Source organism: Ciconia boyciana, chromosome 1 (genome assembly GCF_034638445.1).
Source record: "Ciconia boyciana chromosome 1, ASM3463844v1, whole genome shotgun sequence".
Classification (NCBI taxonomy): Eukaryota; Metazoa; Chordata; class Aves; order Ciconiiformes; family Ciconiidae; genus Ciconia; species Ciconia boyciana.
This window is the reverse complement of record NC_132934.1, coordinates 137,401,749-137,417,874: the sequence shown is the minus strand read 5'-3', so window position 1 is coordinate 137,417,874 and position 16,126 is coordinate 137,401,749. Positions and strand designations below refer to the sequence as shown.

Here is a 16,126-nt window from a genome sequence, read left to right as displayed (position 1 = left end):
AGAAGAGAGGTTGCAACAGTCCCTTCCTGCAGCAAGCAGACTTCGTTGTTTTTGCTTCATTCATTTAGATTTGAGCTTTGGAAATATGTTGTGCGCTCATCTGCTTTTTTAGCAGGTGGGTCTCAGAAACAAATCATCTGAGCTCATCGTCACCTTCTGTCTCACTTGTAGGTACTAACGCAGGAACTGATTTCTTTCTGGGGTCTTCTGTCCCTCTGCATGAAGGGAAGCCTGTCATTCTCAGGATTCTCCCATTTTTTACAACCCCTGTGTATTTCTCCACCAACTGTACACCTGGTGAAGGGAAGGGGAAAGCATTCTCACTAGTTGCTCTGCTCTGAATTAATTTCCTCCTTGGTGTCTAGAAAAACCTTAGGATAGGGACTCTTAAAATGCTTTTCAAGATGAAATAAGATTTTGAATTGGAAATGAGGTGAATGAAATGAGAATAGCAAATGAGATGAGCTTGGTTTATCTTATCTTTTAAAAGTCCAGATCTAAGGATTTACACCAGGGAGGTATAAGGTTTGGGTCCAGACTGTTTGGTTGAAATGAACTGTTTCTTGTTTCCATTCAGTCTTATAAAATATTTCCAAGTTGTTTCTTTTTAAGTGGATAGTTTAAGCTCAGAGGAGAAAAAGGCGATAAATTATGACATGTATTGCATGATATGATCATATCTGTTGGTGTACTGTATTTGGCTTTCAGATCTATTCCCTACTAAATATAGTGGAAGAGTTTTATTTTTAAAAAATGGAAAATGCAGTAATGAGGTGGAATAATATGCCATATGTCACAAGTACCTAGCAAAATGTAATACACAGAGCTGACAAAAGCAAATTCTTTGTTCTCTTTCTCTGTATAGGTACATAAATGTTTAAGAACTGATGGCGATTATGAATGGAAAGCTGCTGTCTAGCCTTGAAATCCCTCAATGAACAGATGTTTAATTTGAGTAGTTTAACGTTTTCCCTTCATTGGAGCAGTTACGATGTTCTTGCAGTGCTCTGATCTGCCCGTACCCAAGTCCTCAGTGCATTTTAACTAAACAAGCAAGATGTTAAAGTTAAGAATGAAACTGTTTCTCCTCATCTGAAACTCAAGCATCTAACGATTTAGTTTCAGACTCTGAAGAGCTGTTATTGCAGTCCATTCTCCTTAGACTACACAAATACATTTTCTTTCTGAATTTGGTAATGTGATGATTTCCACCACTACCTCTTACCCCTGTTTCTCCTCCCTCAGCTATCTGCTCTGCAAGCCAAGGTGCATTATCTAAAGTTCCTCAGTGATCTACGATTATATGGAGGGCGTGTTTTCAAGGCAACATTAGTGGTAATATTTCTCTTGAAATAGTCTCTCTCTTCTCTTGATTTTTTATCCAAATATCTTTTTGCAAAAGCTGGACCATATAATTTTCTTTAGAAGTTTAGGTTCTAGTCATACACTTAAAAATAATTGTTAAATTGAACCAAATCACTTTTTTTGCTTTTAATCTTGAAAATAACGTTCTGGTTATAATTTGAATTTTTACGGAGGATTTAGAGGTGGGTTAGCACCCTTTTGGCAAATAGCACCATCCAATTAACTATAGAATACTAATATTATTAGTCTGGAAAACTCTCAATGGCAAAGATTTTCTTTTAACAGAAGCAGATTCCATCCATCTGTCTGTCTGTCCATCTTACTATCCATTTAAAAACTACAGTGCAGTCAATATCCAGGAAGAGATTCCTTTACTTTTTGTTTTTAATTATGAATCAAGTATGCTCTTCTATATTGTAGCCTTCAATGTAGAAATGCCATGCAAATGTAGCTCCAGGAAAATGAAAGGAGGCAGGGACAACTTCTGTCACTATGCAGTACCTATCATATTTTTTACTTTTGCTTTTTTTCTTTTTCTGCTAAAGCAGGGAGAAAAGCGGTCAGAAGTGACACTGTTAGTAGGGCCACGGTATGGAATCAGTCATGTGATAAACACCAAAACAAACCTGGTGGCTCTTCTGGCAGACTTCAGCCACGTGAACAGGATTGAGATGTTTACAGAAGATGAAAGCAGTGTTAGAGTTGAGCTGCACGTCTTAGATGTAAAAGTAAGTTTGTTGTTGATTTGTATTGGTATAATATCTTTAAATAACGTTTTTGTCTTTATTTGAGTATTTGATCAAGCTATACTGTTCTGAACATTTTCATGCCAATAATATTCTGAGGGTGCGTTTTTAGCTATTTTGTGGTCAGAGTGCATGTAGAGTACAGCTTGGGCATTTGAGGGCCCTACGGTGTACCAGACTGGTGCTTTGCAGCAGTTGTATTCTATTCTGATTTTTGTCTTGGCTGACACCAGACAACTCGCTTTGTTGTTGTCTTCCTTCATTTCCGTGGTGAGAAGAGGTGATGATGAAATTGGCCTTCTTTTGAAGTTCCTTGAGTCCCTAGAAGCTCCTTCTAGTGTAACAGACAATATTATTACCATTAGAGAATTGCCAGCTGCATCAGCCCAGTGTCCCCTGTAATCCAGTGTTTTACCTGCCAAGTTCACTGCAAGTAACCACATAGCAGTTACCAATGAAAGGCAAGGCTTTTTATTAGCCCTTATAATTCCAGTTAAGTGTTTTACCCTACATAATATATTCATAGATCCTCTTCATCTACCTATACTCAGTTAATTTCTCTTGAATCCCACTTAACATTGTGTCTGTGGCATCTAGTGGCAATGAGTGGAGTTTTGTATATTATATTGTCCTGGTTCTTCTTGGTGTTTTCTATTTGGTTCTGAAGTGAAAGGCGTCACAGACTGTCTAGAGCATTAATCAGGATAATCAGAGATTGAAGGAAGAGTTCTCATTATACTTGAAACTTAAATATTCTATGAAAATAAATAGAGCCTAACAGTTTTTTGCTTAGCCAGCTATACACAAAAAACATACACAAGGAATATTTTACTAAGCTTTTGCTTTGAATACTTTATGTTTATTGACCTGGAACTGTTTCCCTGTATTTAAGTTAATGAAAAAAACATTGCTGTAAATTAATGTAGACGCTCTTTGACAGCAACTTAAGAGAAATTTGGTGAACACAGCATTTGTGGGTGAACACAGCATCTCTTTCACCTTACTTAGCAATGATAACATCTGAGGATCGCAGGCTACTTTACCTGCGTTACTGTGCTAAACTTGTAGCCCTCTTGTGAGAAAGCTGTTATCCCCTTTTTGCAGATGGAGAAAGTAATATAGAAATTAAATCCTTCCCATCTGCCCGTATGTAAAATGCAGCACTGTATGCCATAGTATTATATATTACCATGCTATTGTGTTGTTTTATATTATAATACTGTTACTGTCTTATTGCAAATCGTGTATATCCTCATCTCCTTGCATTTTGACACATGCAGTCTTAAACCCAGAGAGACTGGCCTAACATTAAAATAACAAATCTAGGAGGCTCTGGGTGGAATTTGACAAAAAGTTGCCTCTCTGTGGGGCGCAATTAGGGGTTGTCACTGTGTCCTGTGTAAGAGATGGGGGCACACAGAGGTAGTTATTCTCAACTGATCTTTTCATCCCTTGGCTTACCCTAAGGTAGCAGGTCCATATATCCAGATGGTGAATATGCCAATATGTGTCATATATGCCAATATTTTCTTAATGAATAAATGAATAAACAGTTTGGATTTTTATTTTAGTTTTGGTTCTTTTTAATGTCTTCTCAAGCATGTATCACTTGGCAGAAGCAGGCAATAAAAGTTTAGCTGTCACAGGACTGTTCAGCAGATTAACAGTAGTTCACAGCACTGTTTTCAGCAATCTGAGATTTCTGTGGAGATCATCCATTTCTGTCAATCACTGCAGAAAATTTGAGATCAACATAGCATTTCAAATGTTAGTTTTCAGCAGTCAGTCAAAAGAACAGAGATTAATTAGCCCATTGTAGGTTTAACAATTTATAGTTAACTTTTATAGCTATAGTTGAATGCTTTGAAAGAAGCATGTCTTGAATAGAACCTCAAACTGTAGCACAAAATAATTTAAAGAAAAAAAATGCATAAATTTTTCCATGTCGCTCAAAACTGTTCATACAACATTCAGGGCACCCAGGGTTTTTTGGCCTACGATGCTGCAGCACAGGCATTTAAAAAATTATCAGACCTATTGTGTGTTTGGTAGTGAGCTATGATCATCAGTTATGTTTTGGCCACAGCCTCCATTAGAATCAGTTGTCTTTTAACTAGTAAGGGGTTGAGTAACTTGAAGAGCCATCCTTGTTGCATGTAATGTTCCTCCTAGAACAAATGATGCAGGTCCCTGCATCTGTCTTGTGACAGTGGGCTCTGCATGCTAAATTATGATAAATTGTCACAAATGTCCAGATAGCTATGAGTCACTACAAACTGTGAGTGATAAGATGGGTTGTCTACGGTGTAATTTCTATCTATGTGTCATGGTAAGGGCTTCATTTTTACTTCCTTTCTAGGAGTTGTAGAGGCTAACTACCTTAAAATAAAATTGAGAAGAGCAGCTTTTGGTGTTAAAAGCTACAGAGACATGAACAAAAGTTTTAGGCAAATAAATTTATATATTGTGGCAAAATAAAAGGGAATTAAAGAAAGTATGTTTCACATGGATGTCTTGGGTTCGATGTTCTCTAGCCTGGCAGCTGTAGTTTTTCAGAGCTCTGAGGTCTCTCATTTTTCTGTTAGGTCTGACTTTTTTTTTTAAACGCTTTGAGTTTGTTTTCTTTGCTGATCTCCCTTCTGAGGATCTTTCTCTGTTCTCTTTGTCTCTGTTTATCTGCTTATTTTTTCGTCACTTGTCTTTTCAGTGATGCCAGGCCACAAACACTGAACTCTTTTAAGCTGTCATTGTAATATTCACTGTCACTGCTGTGTAATGATAGCTTTAACCTCAGAACTGCATTTTCTGAACATGAACTTTCCCTGACTCTATTTGCTTCCCGTTTTTTGCTTCTTTACATGTGCTTAGGGCACCTCATTTTCTGGGAAGCTGCAGATGCCCATACTACTGTAAGACTCCAGCACCTAATGTATGAGGTTCTTAGCCCTTGGCAGTTTCTGAGTAACAGTAAACAGTGCTTTGGCGAGAATAATGTATCTATGCAAGAAAAAGATGGTACTTAAAATGGTTGGCTTCATTCAGAAAGAGAGCAAAATCAGCTGTTACAATGTCCAGTTGGACTTCTACCTTACTGCAACTCCAGTCTTTTCTAAATGTTTGATACTGTTTTATATTGGTAGTGAGGAAAATAAGTTCTCGTGTGTATTTTTCAGTGTGGTGTTTGTGATGTAATTCCTTTTGTAATTCCTTAGTAGTATTGTCAGCAGGTAAACAGATTGAGGAGGAACAGCCTTAACCAAGACTTGGTTGTATTCTTCTTAGCCTATTACTCTACTGATGGAGTCATCAGATGCAATGAATCTTGCTTGCCTAACAGCTGGATACTATAGACTGCTGGTTGACTCAAGGCGCTCAATATTTAACATGGCCAACAAGAAAAATACAGGGAGCCGAGAAACAGGTATTCATTGCACAGTATGTTAACAATGGTCCAATGTATAAAGCAGAAGCCAACTTAAGCCAGTGCACCCCCAGATAAATAGAAGGCTATGCCAAATGAGATCTCATTGCTGGCTCAGACCTAGCACCACAGTATATCAGTTCAGCTTTATAATGTTCTAATATTCAGCCTATGATAGCATCTTAATGGTAAAATAAAGCAGGTGAATAATGTCTTTCATACTGTAGTGAAACAGATGCACGCTCCCTGTGAGTGTTATTATTTTATACGCATATATCTTTTGTAAGAATGCATATGATGTTGGAGAAACCAGCTGGGGATTTGGTTTTGTGTTACTATTCCTGCAATAGCATTTGTACCTAGCTGAGGTTTAGTTTTGTACTAAAGTACAAAAGTACCAGTTAAACTTTAGGTCATTGAATCAACAGGTATTTAACTTAGAACAGAGGTGAGTTTGAAAGTGCTTTTCTGAAGTGTTTGATGGCCTAGCTGTCCTATTCAGAGTGTTTATTGTCAGTATTAACAAGTTACTGTTTAAAAATTACATGACTTTGCTTTTTGATTTCACAACGTTGACTTTATTTCATCATGCTATAGGAACTGAAAATAGAGGGAAGCATAATCTCCTTGCTTCTGAGTGGAACTGTATACCAAAAACTACCACTTTCCTGGCTGACGGAGATCAAGAGACTCAAATGTCCTTTGCTGATCCAAAGCAGAAGACTGTAGATGTTTCTGAAAGTCTGTTATGTCAAAAAGAACACAGACATCTGTACATAGAAAATACTTATAATTCAGGTGGATTTGATCAGCATCTGGCCAAGCAAAGTGACCCCACTGAAGCAGAAGAAAGCAGAAATTTTAATCAGCCTTCACTGCTGTCACTCTCAGGTTTGGAATCTAGCAAGAAAGCACAGGATTCCCCCAGGGGAGCAAAAGTTTCCTTTATATTTGGAGATCACAACTTGGATGGTATCAACCCCCAGACTCTTGGCTATGAAAGGCTTTTGGATGAAAGTCCAGAAGTACTAGACAAACAAAGAGCCATTTATATTAGTAATGCCAATGACATTAAAGGCCTGGAGTTGTCACCAGATGCTGAAAGCATTCAATTTGCTACAAATTCTGTTTACGCAACTATAAACGATGGTAAAATTTTTGGAGCTGCGGAAGGGATAGAAGAGCCTTTGCTGCATGATATTTGTTATGCAGAAAACACAGATGATGCCGAAGATGAAGATGAAGTAAGCTGTGAAGAAGACATTATGGTAGGAGAAATCAATAGGCCTGCTCTTCTCAGCCTTTCTGGTTCTAGTGATGACATTATTGATTTGACTTCACTTCCCCCTCCGGAAGGTGATGATAATGAAGATGATTTCCTATTGCATACCTTAAACATGGCCATTGCTGCTCCTCCACCTGGCTTCAGGGACAGTTCAGATGAGGAAGACTCTCAGAATCAAGCAACGCAGCCTAGAGACAACAAGGAGCAAGCCAGTAATCTAGGCAATGATGACATTCCAGTGTCACTTATCGATGCTGTCCCTACTAATACAGAGGGGAAGTGTGAGAAGGGGCTAGATGATGCTGTAGTCTCTACACTTCAAGCACTAGAAGCTTTGGCTGCTTCAGAGGAACAGCAGACGAATGACAATTCAGGTTCTTTCACCATAGTTACATTTATTCATTGAAAATCATTCCATCATCTCATCCATTTAGCTTTGGAAATACTCCATTTCATGAGGGTTGGGGTTTTTTTGGTTTTCCTTTTTTTTTTTTTTTTTTGCCATCATTTTGCATACATCATATTCCATATTATTTAATGGAACTACCGTTATGTTACTAAACTACCTGTCCTGGGAACTGTGCAATAAAGTCAGAGTATTCTTACCAAGCATATTTTTGTCTCTAACACATCCCCTTTGCTTGTCACTTATCCAGGTGCTTCAGCTGCTGTCATTTAATTGACTCTTATTTTTTGTGGCTTGTAGGTGTAGCTATCCTGCGAGCATATAGCCCTGAGTCATCTTCAGATTCTGGCAATGAAACAAATTCCTCTGAAATGACTGAAAGCTCTGAACTAGCCGCGGCACAGAAACAGTCGGAAAACACTGCACGTATGTTTTTGACCACAAGTGAAGGCTACCAACCCCTTGTGGAAGAGCAGACTGAGTTTCCCATCACTAAGAATCAGGCTGGAGGGCCAGGCATGAAGCCCTCACAGCCTTTGGCTGGTCGTCAGGCTGCAGAGCTACAGTCAAAAGTTGTGCCTTCAAAGCAGATTCTTCATTCAGATAACATGGAAATGGAGCCAGAGACCATGGAAACAAAATCTGTCACTGATTATTTTAGCAAATTGCACATGGGATCCTTGGTATATTCTTGCACTAGTAAAAGGAAAAATAAGATGACAGACAGCAAAGTAAAAGCACCCTCTGATGGCAATGCTACTGTGAAAAAGCAACAGGGAACTAAAAAAGCAGAGACTGATGAAGATCTAAAAGCTAAATTTGGAACTCTTTCAGCAAGAGACAGTCAACGCCTAAGCACTTTTAATGTGGAGAGAACTGCCTTTCGCCAAAGATGGTACGCTGCCGATGATGGGGCAGCAGATAAGCCAAGCCCAGAAACAGTGAACGGGAAGACTTTTCCAAGAGTTCCTGTCCTTGGTAAAACAGAAACTGACTGTAAAGATGAAGTGGATCCTGAGGTGGATCAGGATGATACCTCGGGGCTTAGCCAAGGTGAAAACTTCCTGTCAGATATGACTCCTGTGTCTTCAGCCAAAGACCTAAACGATGCAGAAGATACCGATTTATCTGCAGATGACCATCCTTCAAAGCTTCCAGAAGCTGAGCAGAGCGTGGCTAGACTTTGTGAATATCACTTGGCTAAGCGCATGTCATCTCTGCAAAGTGAAGGCCATTTCTCACTGCAAAGCTCTCAGTGCTCTTCAGTGGATGCAGGATGCAGCACAGGCAGTAGCACATGTGCTACCCCCGTTGAATCTCCTCTTTGTACCTCTGATGTTAAGCACATTATCTCTGACCCATCAATGAAGGGCATTGCCTATATTCCAGCAGATGAAAGAGCTGCCATTCTTCCAAACCATGGAACGACATACAAGGACCAGCACCAGCAGCCTGAAGCCGTGTGTCACAGAATGACGGTGCCTGTCGTGCATTCAGCAATTAATGCTGAACCACTGTTCGGTACTTTGAGAGAAGGATGTCATCGGATCCCCAAGATAAAAGAAACTACAGGTACAGCAGTAATAAAGTGTTTCTTATGTTCGTTTTTAAAGCTGCATGTTAAGGATGAGGACTAGGTGTGAAGTTTGCATTAGCTTTACCTGAAAGTACATTGTCAAGCTGTAGCAGACAGCAGCATGAGACCTTTGGGGTATCTATTCAATTTACTGGTACATGTTGAGATGTTCTTATGAGCTGCTTACAAAGATTAATTTTTTTAAAACCTCTCATTACAGTTAAAAATATTTGGGGGGACATTAATGGAGAGGCCTCTCCTCCACTCTTTGGGAGCCTCTCCAAAATCCATAGTCACTTGAGTTCCAGTATACTTGTTAGAATATGAGACGACTTCACAAGGTATATTAATGTAGGAGAGGAAAAACTGTGATTCATTTATTATGTATCTTATATGCTATTTTAGCAGATTGTCAAAAACATGCCAGTATGAATAAAAAGCTCTAAATGTAAGGATGAGAAAATGTCACTATCTTATTAAGCATGTATTTACTTCACCATCTGACAGTAGGTGTTTCCTTAAAGAATAATTTACATATAGAACCATTACCGCATTTTTAAGTTCCAATTTCAAGAGATTTTATGAACTTACTGTTATAAAAACCCGCAGATTTTCAGAGACAGCATTGGAAATGCTTTCAGTTGGGTTTTAAATGCTTCCCTCTTCCTGGGTTGCAACCTACATGTAGCAGTAGTGTGTGAATGCATGAAGATCTAAAAGTGGAACAGACTAGGAGCAAGAATGAGAAATGTTATTTCTCTGCCAAAAAAACACATAACCAAACCAAAATTACCATGAATACAGCTTTCCATACCCTCTCAGGTATAGTTAAAGAAGGTATTTTAATCTGAAAATATTCATTTCATTATTTAACAGAAAATATCCAATCTATATATTAGGGGAGATTTAGGAAGTTTTATAGATGATTTTCTATTCCTTTTTTTAAACGAGTCTGCTGTGGTGGAACGAACAATTAACTACTCATAAGTTGTAAGCTGTTGATAGATTGAAATACAAAAGACATGAGGAACTAGCCATGAATTTTTTGTGAAATATTTTGAGGAATGGAGACCACTGGGAAATACCAGGAATCTATTTGTCCTGACTGTTAAAGATATTTGAAAGTTCAGTCTCAATATTATCAGGGTGATGCTTAATTATTCTGTCTGCTCTTCTACTACCCCTAGTGTAGCTTTCACAGAGCCTGAAAAGGGAAGACAAGGAGGCATGCCTACAGCTTTTCCTAGACAGCCTCTAGCTGACTCCATCATGCTATCATCCATGCTATCAGAATCAAAGGTGCCAAGTCAAAATCAAGACTCTTGTGACATTCCCAAAGTAAATCAGGCTTGTGGGGCAACAGTTAGTTTACGGCCATATGACATGATAGGAGGAAGCCTCAGGATGCCGCACAACAGGAAAGTGCTGAGACGCAGCAGCAGCATCATTGGAGGATCTGCAGGCATTGAGATGCTGTTTGAAAAGAAGGCAGCCGCAGCCAGCTTGAAATGCCTGGACATCACCCGAAGGGATGAATCCAAATTGGAGAGAAGGGTGGAACTCCCCCTGGGCAAAAAGCTGTCAAAAAGTTATTCCCAGAGCTGTGTGTACGTCAGCACTGATAAGAAGGACAGTAAGAGGTGTTCAGGCACAGGCGCCAGTCAGAAGGACTCCAAGCAGTGTCGAACGTTGCCCTTGCGGAAGCTGGACACCAGCACCTGGAGGTGTCGTGGCCCCTTTAGCTATTGTTTCCTAAGCAGAGGAAACGATGACAACGATGACGAAGATGCTGAAGACAGCCATCAGCTCTCGTGTCTCTTCGAACCACAGCTCCCATGTGAGCTCGCAGAACCAGTCGGTCAGTTGTTTTCCAGTGAAAATGAGCAGAAAGTCTTGGAGTCCCCAAAAGCTACTGAGCCCCTGCAAGATGAGGCAGTCAATGCGCATGAGAAGAGCAGTGCTGACATCCAAGATGGCCAAATTGATGTGAATCTCAACGATGTGGCCTTCGATGCACGAATCACACGAATAAATGTGATGAAAGAGAAGACGTATGCAATGCCTGATGGATTTATTGCAGCACAAAAGGATGCCAATGAGCTACTCTCACTGGTCCGAGCAAGTATGGGCAAGAGAGAAGATTTACATCCAGAAACATATGACCTTAAACTTTCTAAGTACAAACAACTGTTATCTATGGAATCGAGACAGTTGGGAAGTGCCTGCAGGAAAATGGCCATGGCTGATAAAAGCCCTGAGGAAATGCTTTTAGCTATGACTTCCAGCTTCCAAGTACTCTGTTGCTTAACAGAAGCCTGCATGCGTTTAGTTAAAGTCATGAACTCTGAAACACAGCAGCAGGAAATTATAGCTAAGATAGATGAGGTTGTAATAAACTACATTTGTCTTCTGAAGGCTGCAGAAGCAGTGTCAGGCAAGACCTCCAGTGATCCTAGCATTAAACTCTTGGCTCGACATTCGACTACCATGGCCGCTATTGTAAGCACACTAACACGTTCTCTTAAAATGCTTTTAAACAAATAAAATACAAAAGTCACTTCATAATCTACCTTTGCAAAGCCATACATAAAAAATTTTTATTTACTGTATGTGTATGAACTAATGTAACAAACTCAGCTTTCTCTGTATATTTTGTTATTTTATATAAAATAGGTATGAGATTAAAAAAAAAGTTAAAATACTGAACACTGACAAAAGTAATGACCAGATCTGTCCTTCCGTTTATACAAAAACAAAAGCCAAAAAAACCCTCTCCCCAAGACCAGAAAAATGAACAGAAAAAAATCCCATCTAGGAGCAAATTGATGTTTGGCTATTTTTCATATAGTCAAATCTATGGTTGTATGAAGTGAACTTTTAAAGCCTGTTAATGTCAATGAAGTTGTTTTCTGTTTCATCCAGGTTTTCACTTGGAGAATGCTCCATGTTTAGAAATGAGAAATTAAATCATAATGTATATAACACAATATTTAATGTTTTAAAATTATAATTTTTAAGCATTGAAAATAGCAAAAAGACATTTAAAATCCAAGAGACTATTATAACTTACTAGAGAATATATATATAATAAATGACTCTTTTGTTCATATGGCCTGAATTACCTGATTCTTCTTTTCTAGGAAGTTCTATATTTAAAAAAAAAAGTATTGAAAATACCAACTTCAGAGGGTATCTGATGTGTTGAACATTACAGTGTTGCATTTCAGATAGCGAAGGTAACTGTGGAAGACAGAGGACGCAGAAATCAGAGTGTCGTTGTTCTCTCTGAAATGAAAGGTTGATGCTGTAGTGGTCAGACCAGAGTGTACAGAGCAGGTCTACACCCTCCTTTCCCTGGTAAATGAGAGAGAGGACCATCAGGAAATTCCTGTGCTGTTTACTGTTTCATCATATATCTATGGTGCATCTGAACAACATGAACTGCATCTATTTTGTTAAATATTTTATACTTCATATTTTATGATTCTGAATGTTTAACTGTAAATAAGTTAGAAATAAAATGAAGTTTTCAGAATACAATAAATATCTCTGAAATATTTCCAGCCAGAGACAGTTCTTCTCTGAGTGATGACAAAGGCAATTTGTGAGTAATCTCTCCGATCTGAGCTTTTCTGGAAAACATTTTGTAGTCTTGCGTTTGAGAGGCAGCCAAAGCAAAAGCTCTCCGTTTCACCTGGCAAATAGGCTTTCACAAGAGCATCTGTTAAACTTTTCAGTCACCAAGGAGCAGCAGCCCTTGTGGAAAGTGCAGAATACCATTCTCCAAACTGGTGTAGGTAATTTTCACCTGTTTCTCATAATGTGACATGCAAAGAGTATTACTGCTTTGTTTTGAGTACTTACCCATTCAACTGAAGCATGTGTGAAGCCTTCTCTGCTGAACTAGAAAGACTACACCAACACAATTCAGTTTTTGCCAAGGAAATACTTTCTTGCATAGAGTGATGCTATAAAACCAAGACGTGCTTTTTCCTCCGACTGCAGAGAAACATCTCCAGAAACGCAGTGTGAGAAGCTTAATCTGTTGTCCGTAGGAGAAAAATCTGGTTTCCTAGACCAATTCACTTAGCACGTGGACCCACTCTCAAGGGCAGCCCAGAGGTAGGCTGCAGGCTGAATTATGTTGGTGGTGGGTGACAACAGCCTGTCCCAGCTCTTTTGCTGCAAGTACCAGTGAAATTCTTCCTGTGGTTTTTGAGTATTTCATACTGGGGAAAAATATGCTGAATTGTTGTATTGGTCCATATTCCTTCACTGTTTTATGAGTTTATGTAAAAATGTCATCAGTGATTCGGAAATACTAAGTTTCAGAAATAGATTTAGGATTGTCACAACTAAGCATCAACACAGATCATAGGGATGTGGCACTTTCAGGGTTGCTAGTCCAGTCCTTTTCATTCCACTCCATTTCATAAATGTATCTAATTTTATTTTGAAGGTAAATACATTTTTCTCCTTACTGTTTACGAACTTTTCTGATTGTAAACCTGCTCATTTTGCTCCCTAAGGTTAACTATGGTCTTTTTTTTTTGTGGCAATATTTTTTAGGTTTAACTAGTGGGATTTTTTCCTCTCCTTGTTAATGCATTTTCATAGACTCATAGAATAATTTGGGTTGCAAGGGACCTCTGGAGTTCATCTAGTCCAACCCCTGCTCAAAGCAGGTCTAATCAGATCAGGTTGCTCAGGGCCATTTCAAGTTGGACACCCTCCAAGGATGGAGATTCCAAAACCTCACTGGGCACCTCTTCCAGTATTTGACATTCCTTATGGTTAAAAATATAAAAATGCTTTATGTCTAATCAGAATTTTCCATGTTCCAACAATATCCATTGCCTTTCATCATATCACTGTGCACCCTTTAGAAGAGTGTGGCTCTGTCTTCTCTGATATCCTTCCATCAGGTAGCTGTAGACTGCAATAAAGTCTCCCCGAGCCTCCTCTCCTCTAGGCTGAATAAACCCGGATCCTTCAGCCTTTCCATGTATATTGTGTGCTCCAGCCCCTGACCAGCGTGGTGACCCTCCACTGGACTTGATGGTGTGACTTCAGAAACTGACACCATGTTCCTGCCCTAGTTTTGATAAATAGGATCATCTAGCCAAGCTCTCCGACTCTCCTCTTAGAAGGCAGCTTCTCTTTCCCCCAGGATTTCAGATATCTCCATCTGATACCATGTGAATGTCTTTTTCCTAATCTTTCCACACGGAATTATATGCAGGCTTTTAAATGCTGCCTTATGAGGACTTTGTACAATGGCACAGCTGCTGGAAATAACTTGTCTGCGGTCTCCTAGAATCACATGTATTCACAGGCATATTAGGTTGGTGGCTCACAATCATCCTTTGTCAGTAAGTATTTTCATCTTTCTTCTGCTTGTCCTGTCCAGCTAAGGAGATGCCTGGATGATAATAGAGATAACTGTTAGTAATTCTAAAGCGTATGACCTTGCACATCAGTTGAATTATCACCTATTTCTGTTAATATTAAGCATTAAGGTGTCCTTGTCTTCCTGTGTGGTATCCTAATTGATTCCTGCATTAATTGTATGTCTCAACTTCATGTCATCGAGAAATGTCACCAGTATGTACCTACTTCTTGCACTAAGTCAGTAAAGAAGTACTAAATAAGATACTTTCATCTAGAATATACTATACTTTTATAAATTTTTATATATACACTCTATGTTTAGTGATTTTTTAACTTTGCAAAATGACAGGCATCTTCATGTTTAATCCCTGAGTTCAGGCTATTTTCTAAAATAACATTTGGCACAGTTTGCCATTTTGAAGTTAAGAAACAAAGCTGCATACCTACATTTCTTTTCCTTCTATTTAATTGAAACTCCATTAATTCACGATCACTGGAAGATCTAGAATGCTCTGTGGTGTCCTCACTGCTCACCAGAGACGTAGTACTCTTACACTAGCACATTATTTGAAGCTGAGAAATGGGCTCCTGAGTAACTTCGTCACTTACACAATTAATATCTAAGAGAGACCCTATGACTGCACTGAAACGCAGTTAAAGTTAGCGGTATTTTATCAGGATTAATTTGGCTTGATAGGGTATAACTGTAGCATTGTAGCAGCATATGTTAAAAGCCAGATCCTCATTGCACGAAGCACCAAATTGGTACAAAGTGAAAACTTGGTTCATGTCACAAGCAGCTTATTGCTGAGCATGTGGCCCTAACATTAACCAGTCCTTATAATTTGCCACTCCAAGTTCAGGAGTAGCTGTTCTGCACAAAAAGAAAGTGATCACAAGCTTCCACTGCGCTGCCTGTGAAACAGCCCTACCATGTTTACAGACCTAGATTTGGCCAAAGCAACAGAGAGCATGAGGCACTCACCATTAAAAAATAAAATAAAATAAAGGGGTAATTACATTTTTCTGTAGGTGTTCTCAAGGTGAAATGTGAAATTTTCTGTCAGTGCTGATGGAATTTGGGAGACACTGATGGGTGAAAATTCATGAGACTCAGTAACAACACTCCCTTTGGAGACTTTGAAGCAATGAGTTCTGGGGAGAGCAAATTTAGGCTCACAAGATCTAGGAGCAAATCTCTGATTTCATAAGGAAAAAAAAAAGGCAAACTAATCTAGCAGCCTGTTTTGCCATAGTAAATGTAAACCTTTCAATATTGGTTTTGAACTGCACTTCTATTCTGAAAAGAGACTGTGCTATTAATGGCACATTTCTATGCAATAGGCCATATTTAGTTGCATTTTAAAGTTAATTTTGTCATTCTGAAAAAATATGCATTTATTTTCAGCCCACAGAATTAAGGAAGACTAAAAAGGAATGTGTTATGTCTCCTGCTCCACTAATAAAATCTTCTAAATACTTTTTTTTAAGTGGTTGTCCTGTTGCATGTGGACCTTATTGCTCAGGTTTGGGGGATGTTTGCTCTTTATGGTACCTGCACTTGCAACCATCTTCTCTTATTCTCAGCACGTTACATTTGACAGATGTTACCTAGAGCTATTTCAGTTTTTTGTGACGGCCAAGCAAGTTATTTCTTGTTCATTTAATCTTCAACAGTGTCAGGATTACCTTTTTGCCTTGTCTGATCTGTGAGATTTGAATTATATCTTGTCACCTGTATAAGAGATGCCTTTACTGCCTCAGAATAAGGCGTGCTCCTGTGTGATCCCTTTGCCATACTTTTAAAAGTGGAATGGGAGGGCATCAGAAGCTTAGACAGTAGCCTGAGAATCCACAAAAGCCTCTTCTCATCTGTGAGGCCAAAACCGCAAAATGCTATTATCGGCCAAGTTGGAATACTTGTCACCATTCTTGG

General features: G+C 38.9%; 1 protein-coding gene across 1 annotated transcript in view; it reads left to right on the top strand.

Annotated features, from left to right (window-relative positions):
- Window positions 1-11,343, top strand: part of FRMPD4 (FERM and PDZ domain containing 4) — a 309,861-nt gene extending 298,518 nt beyond the window's left edge. The window contains exons 12-17 of the mRNA XM_072852936.1: window positions 1,246-1,335; window positions 1,911-2,093; window positions 5,394-5,532; window positions 6,130-7,191; window positions 7,524-8,795; window positions 9,992-11,343. Coding sequence (XP_072709037.1) covers window positions 1,246-1,335; window positions 1,911-2,093; window positions 5,394-5,532; window positions 6,130-7,191; window positions 7,524-8,795; window positions 9,992-11,343 — 4,098 coding nt within the window. The remainder of the gene's footprint in view (window positions 1-1,245; window positions 1,336-1,910; window positions 2,094-5,393; window positions 5,533-6,129; window positions 7,192-7,523; window positions 8,796-9,991) is intronic.
- Window positions 11,344-16,126: the final 4,783 nt, after the last annotated feature.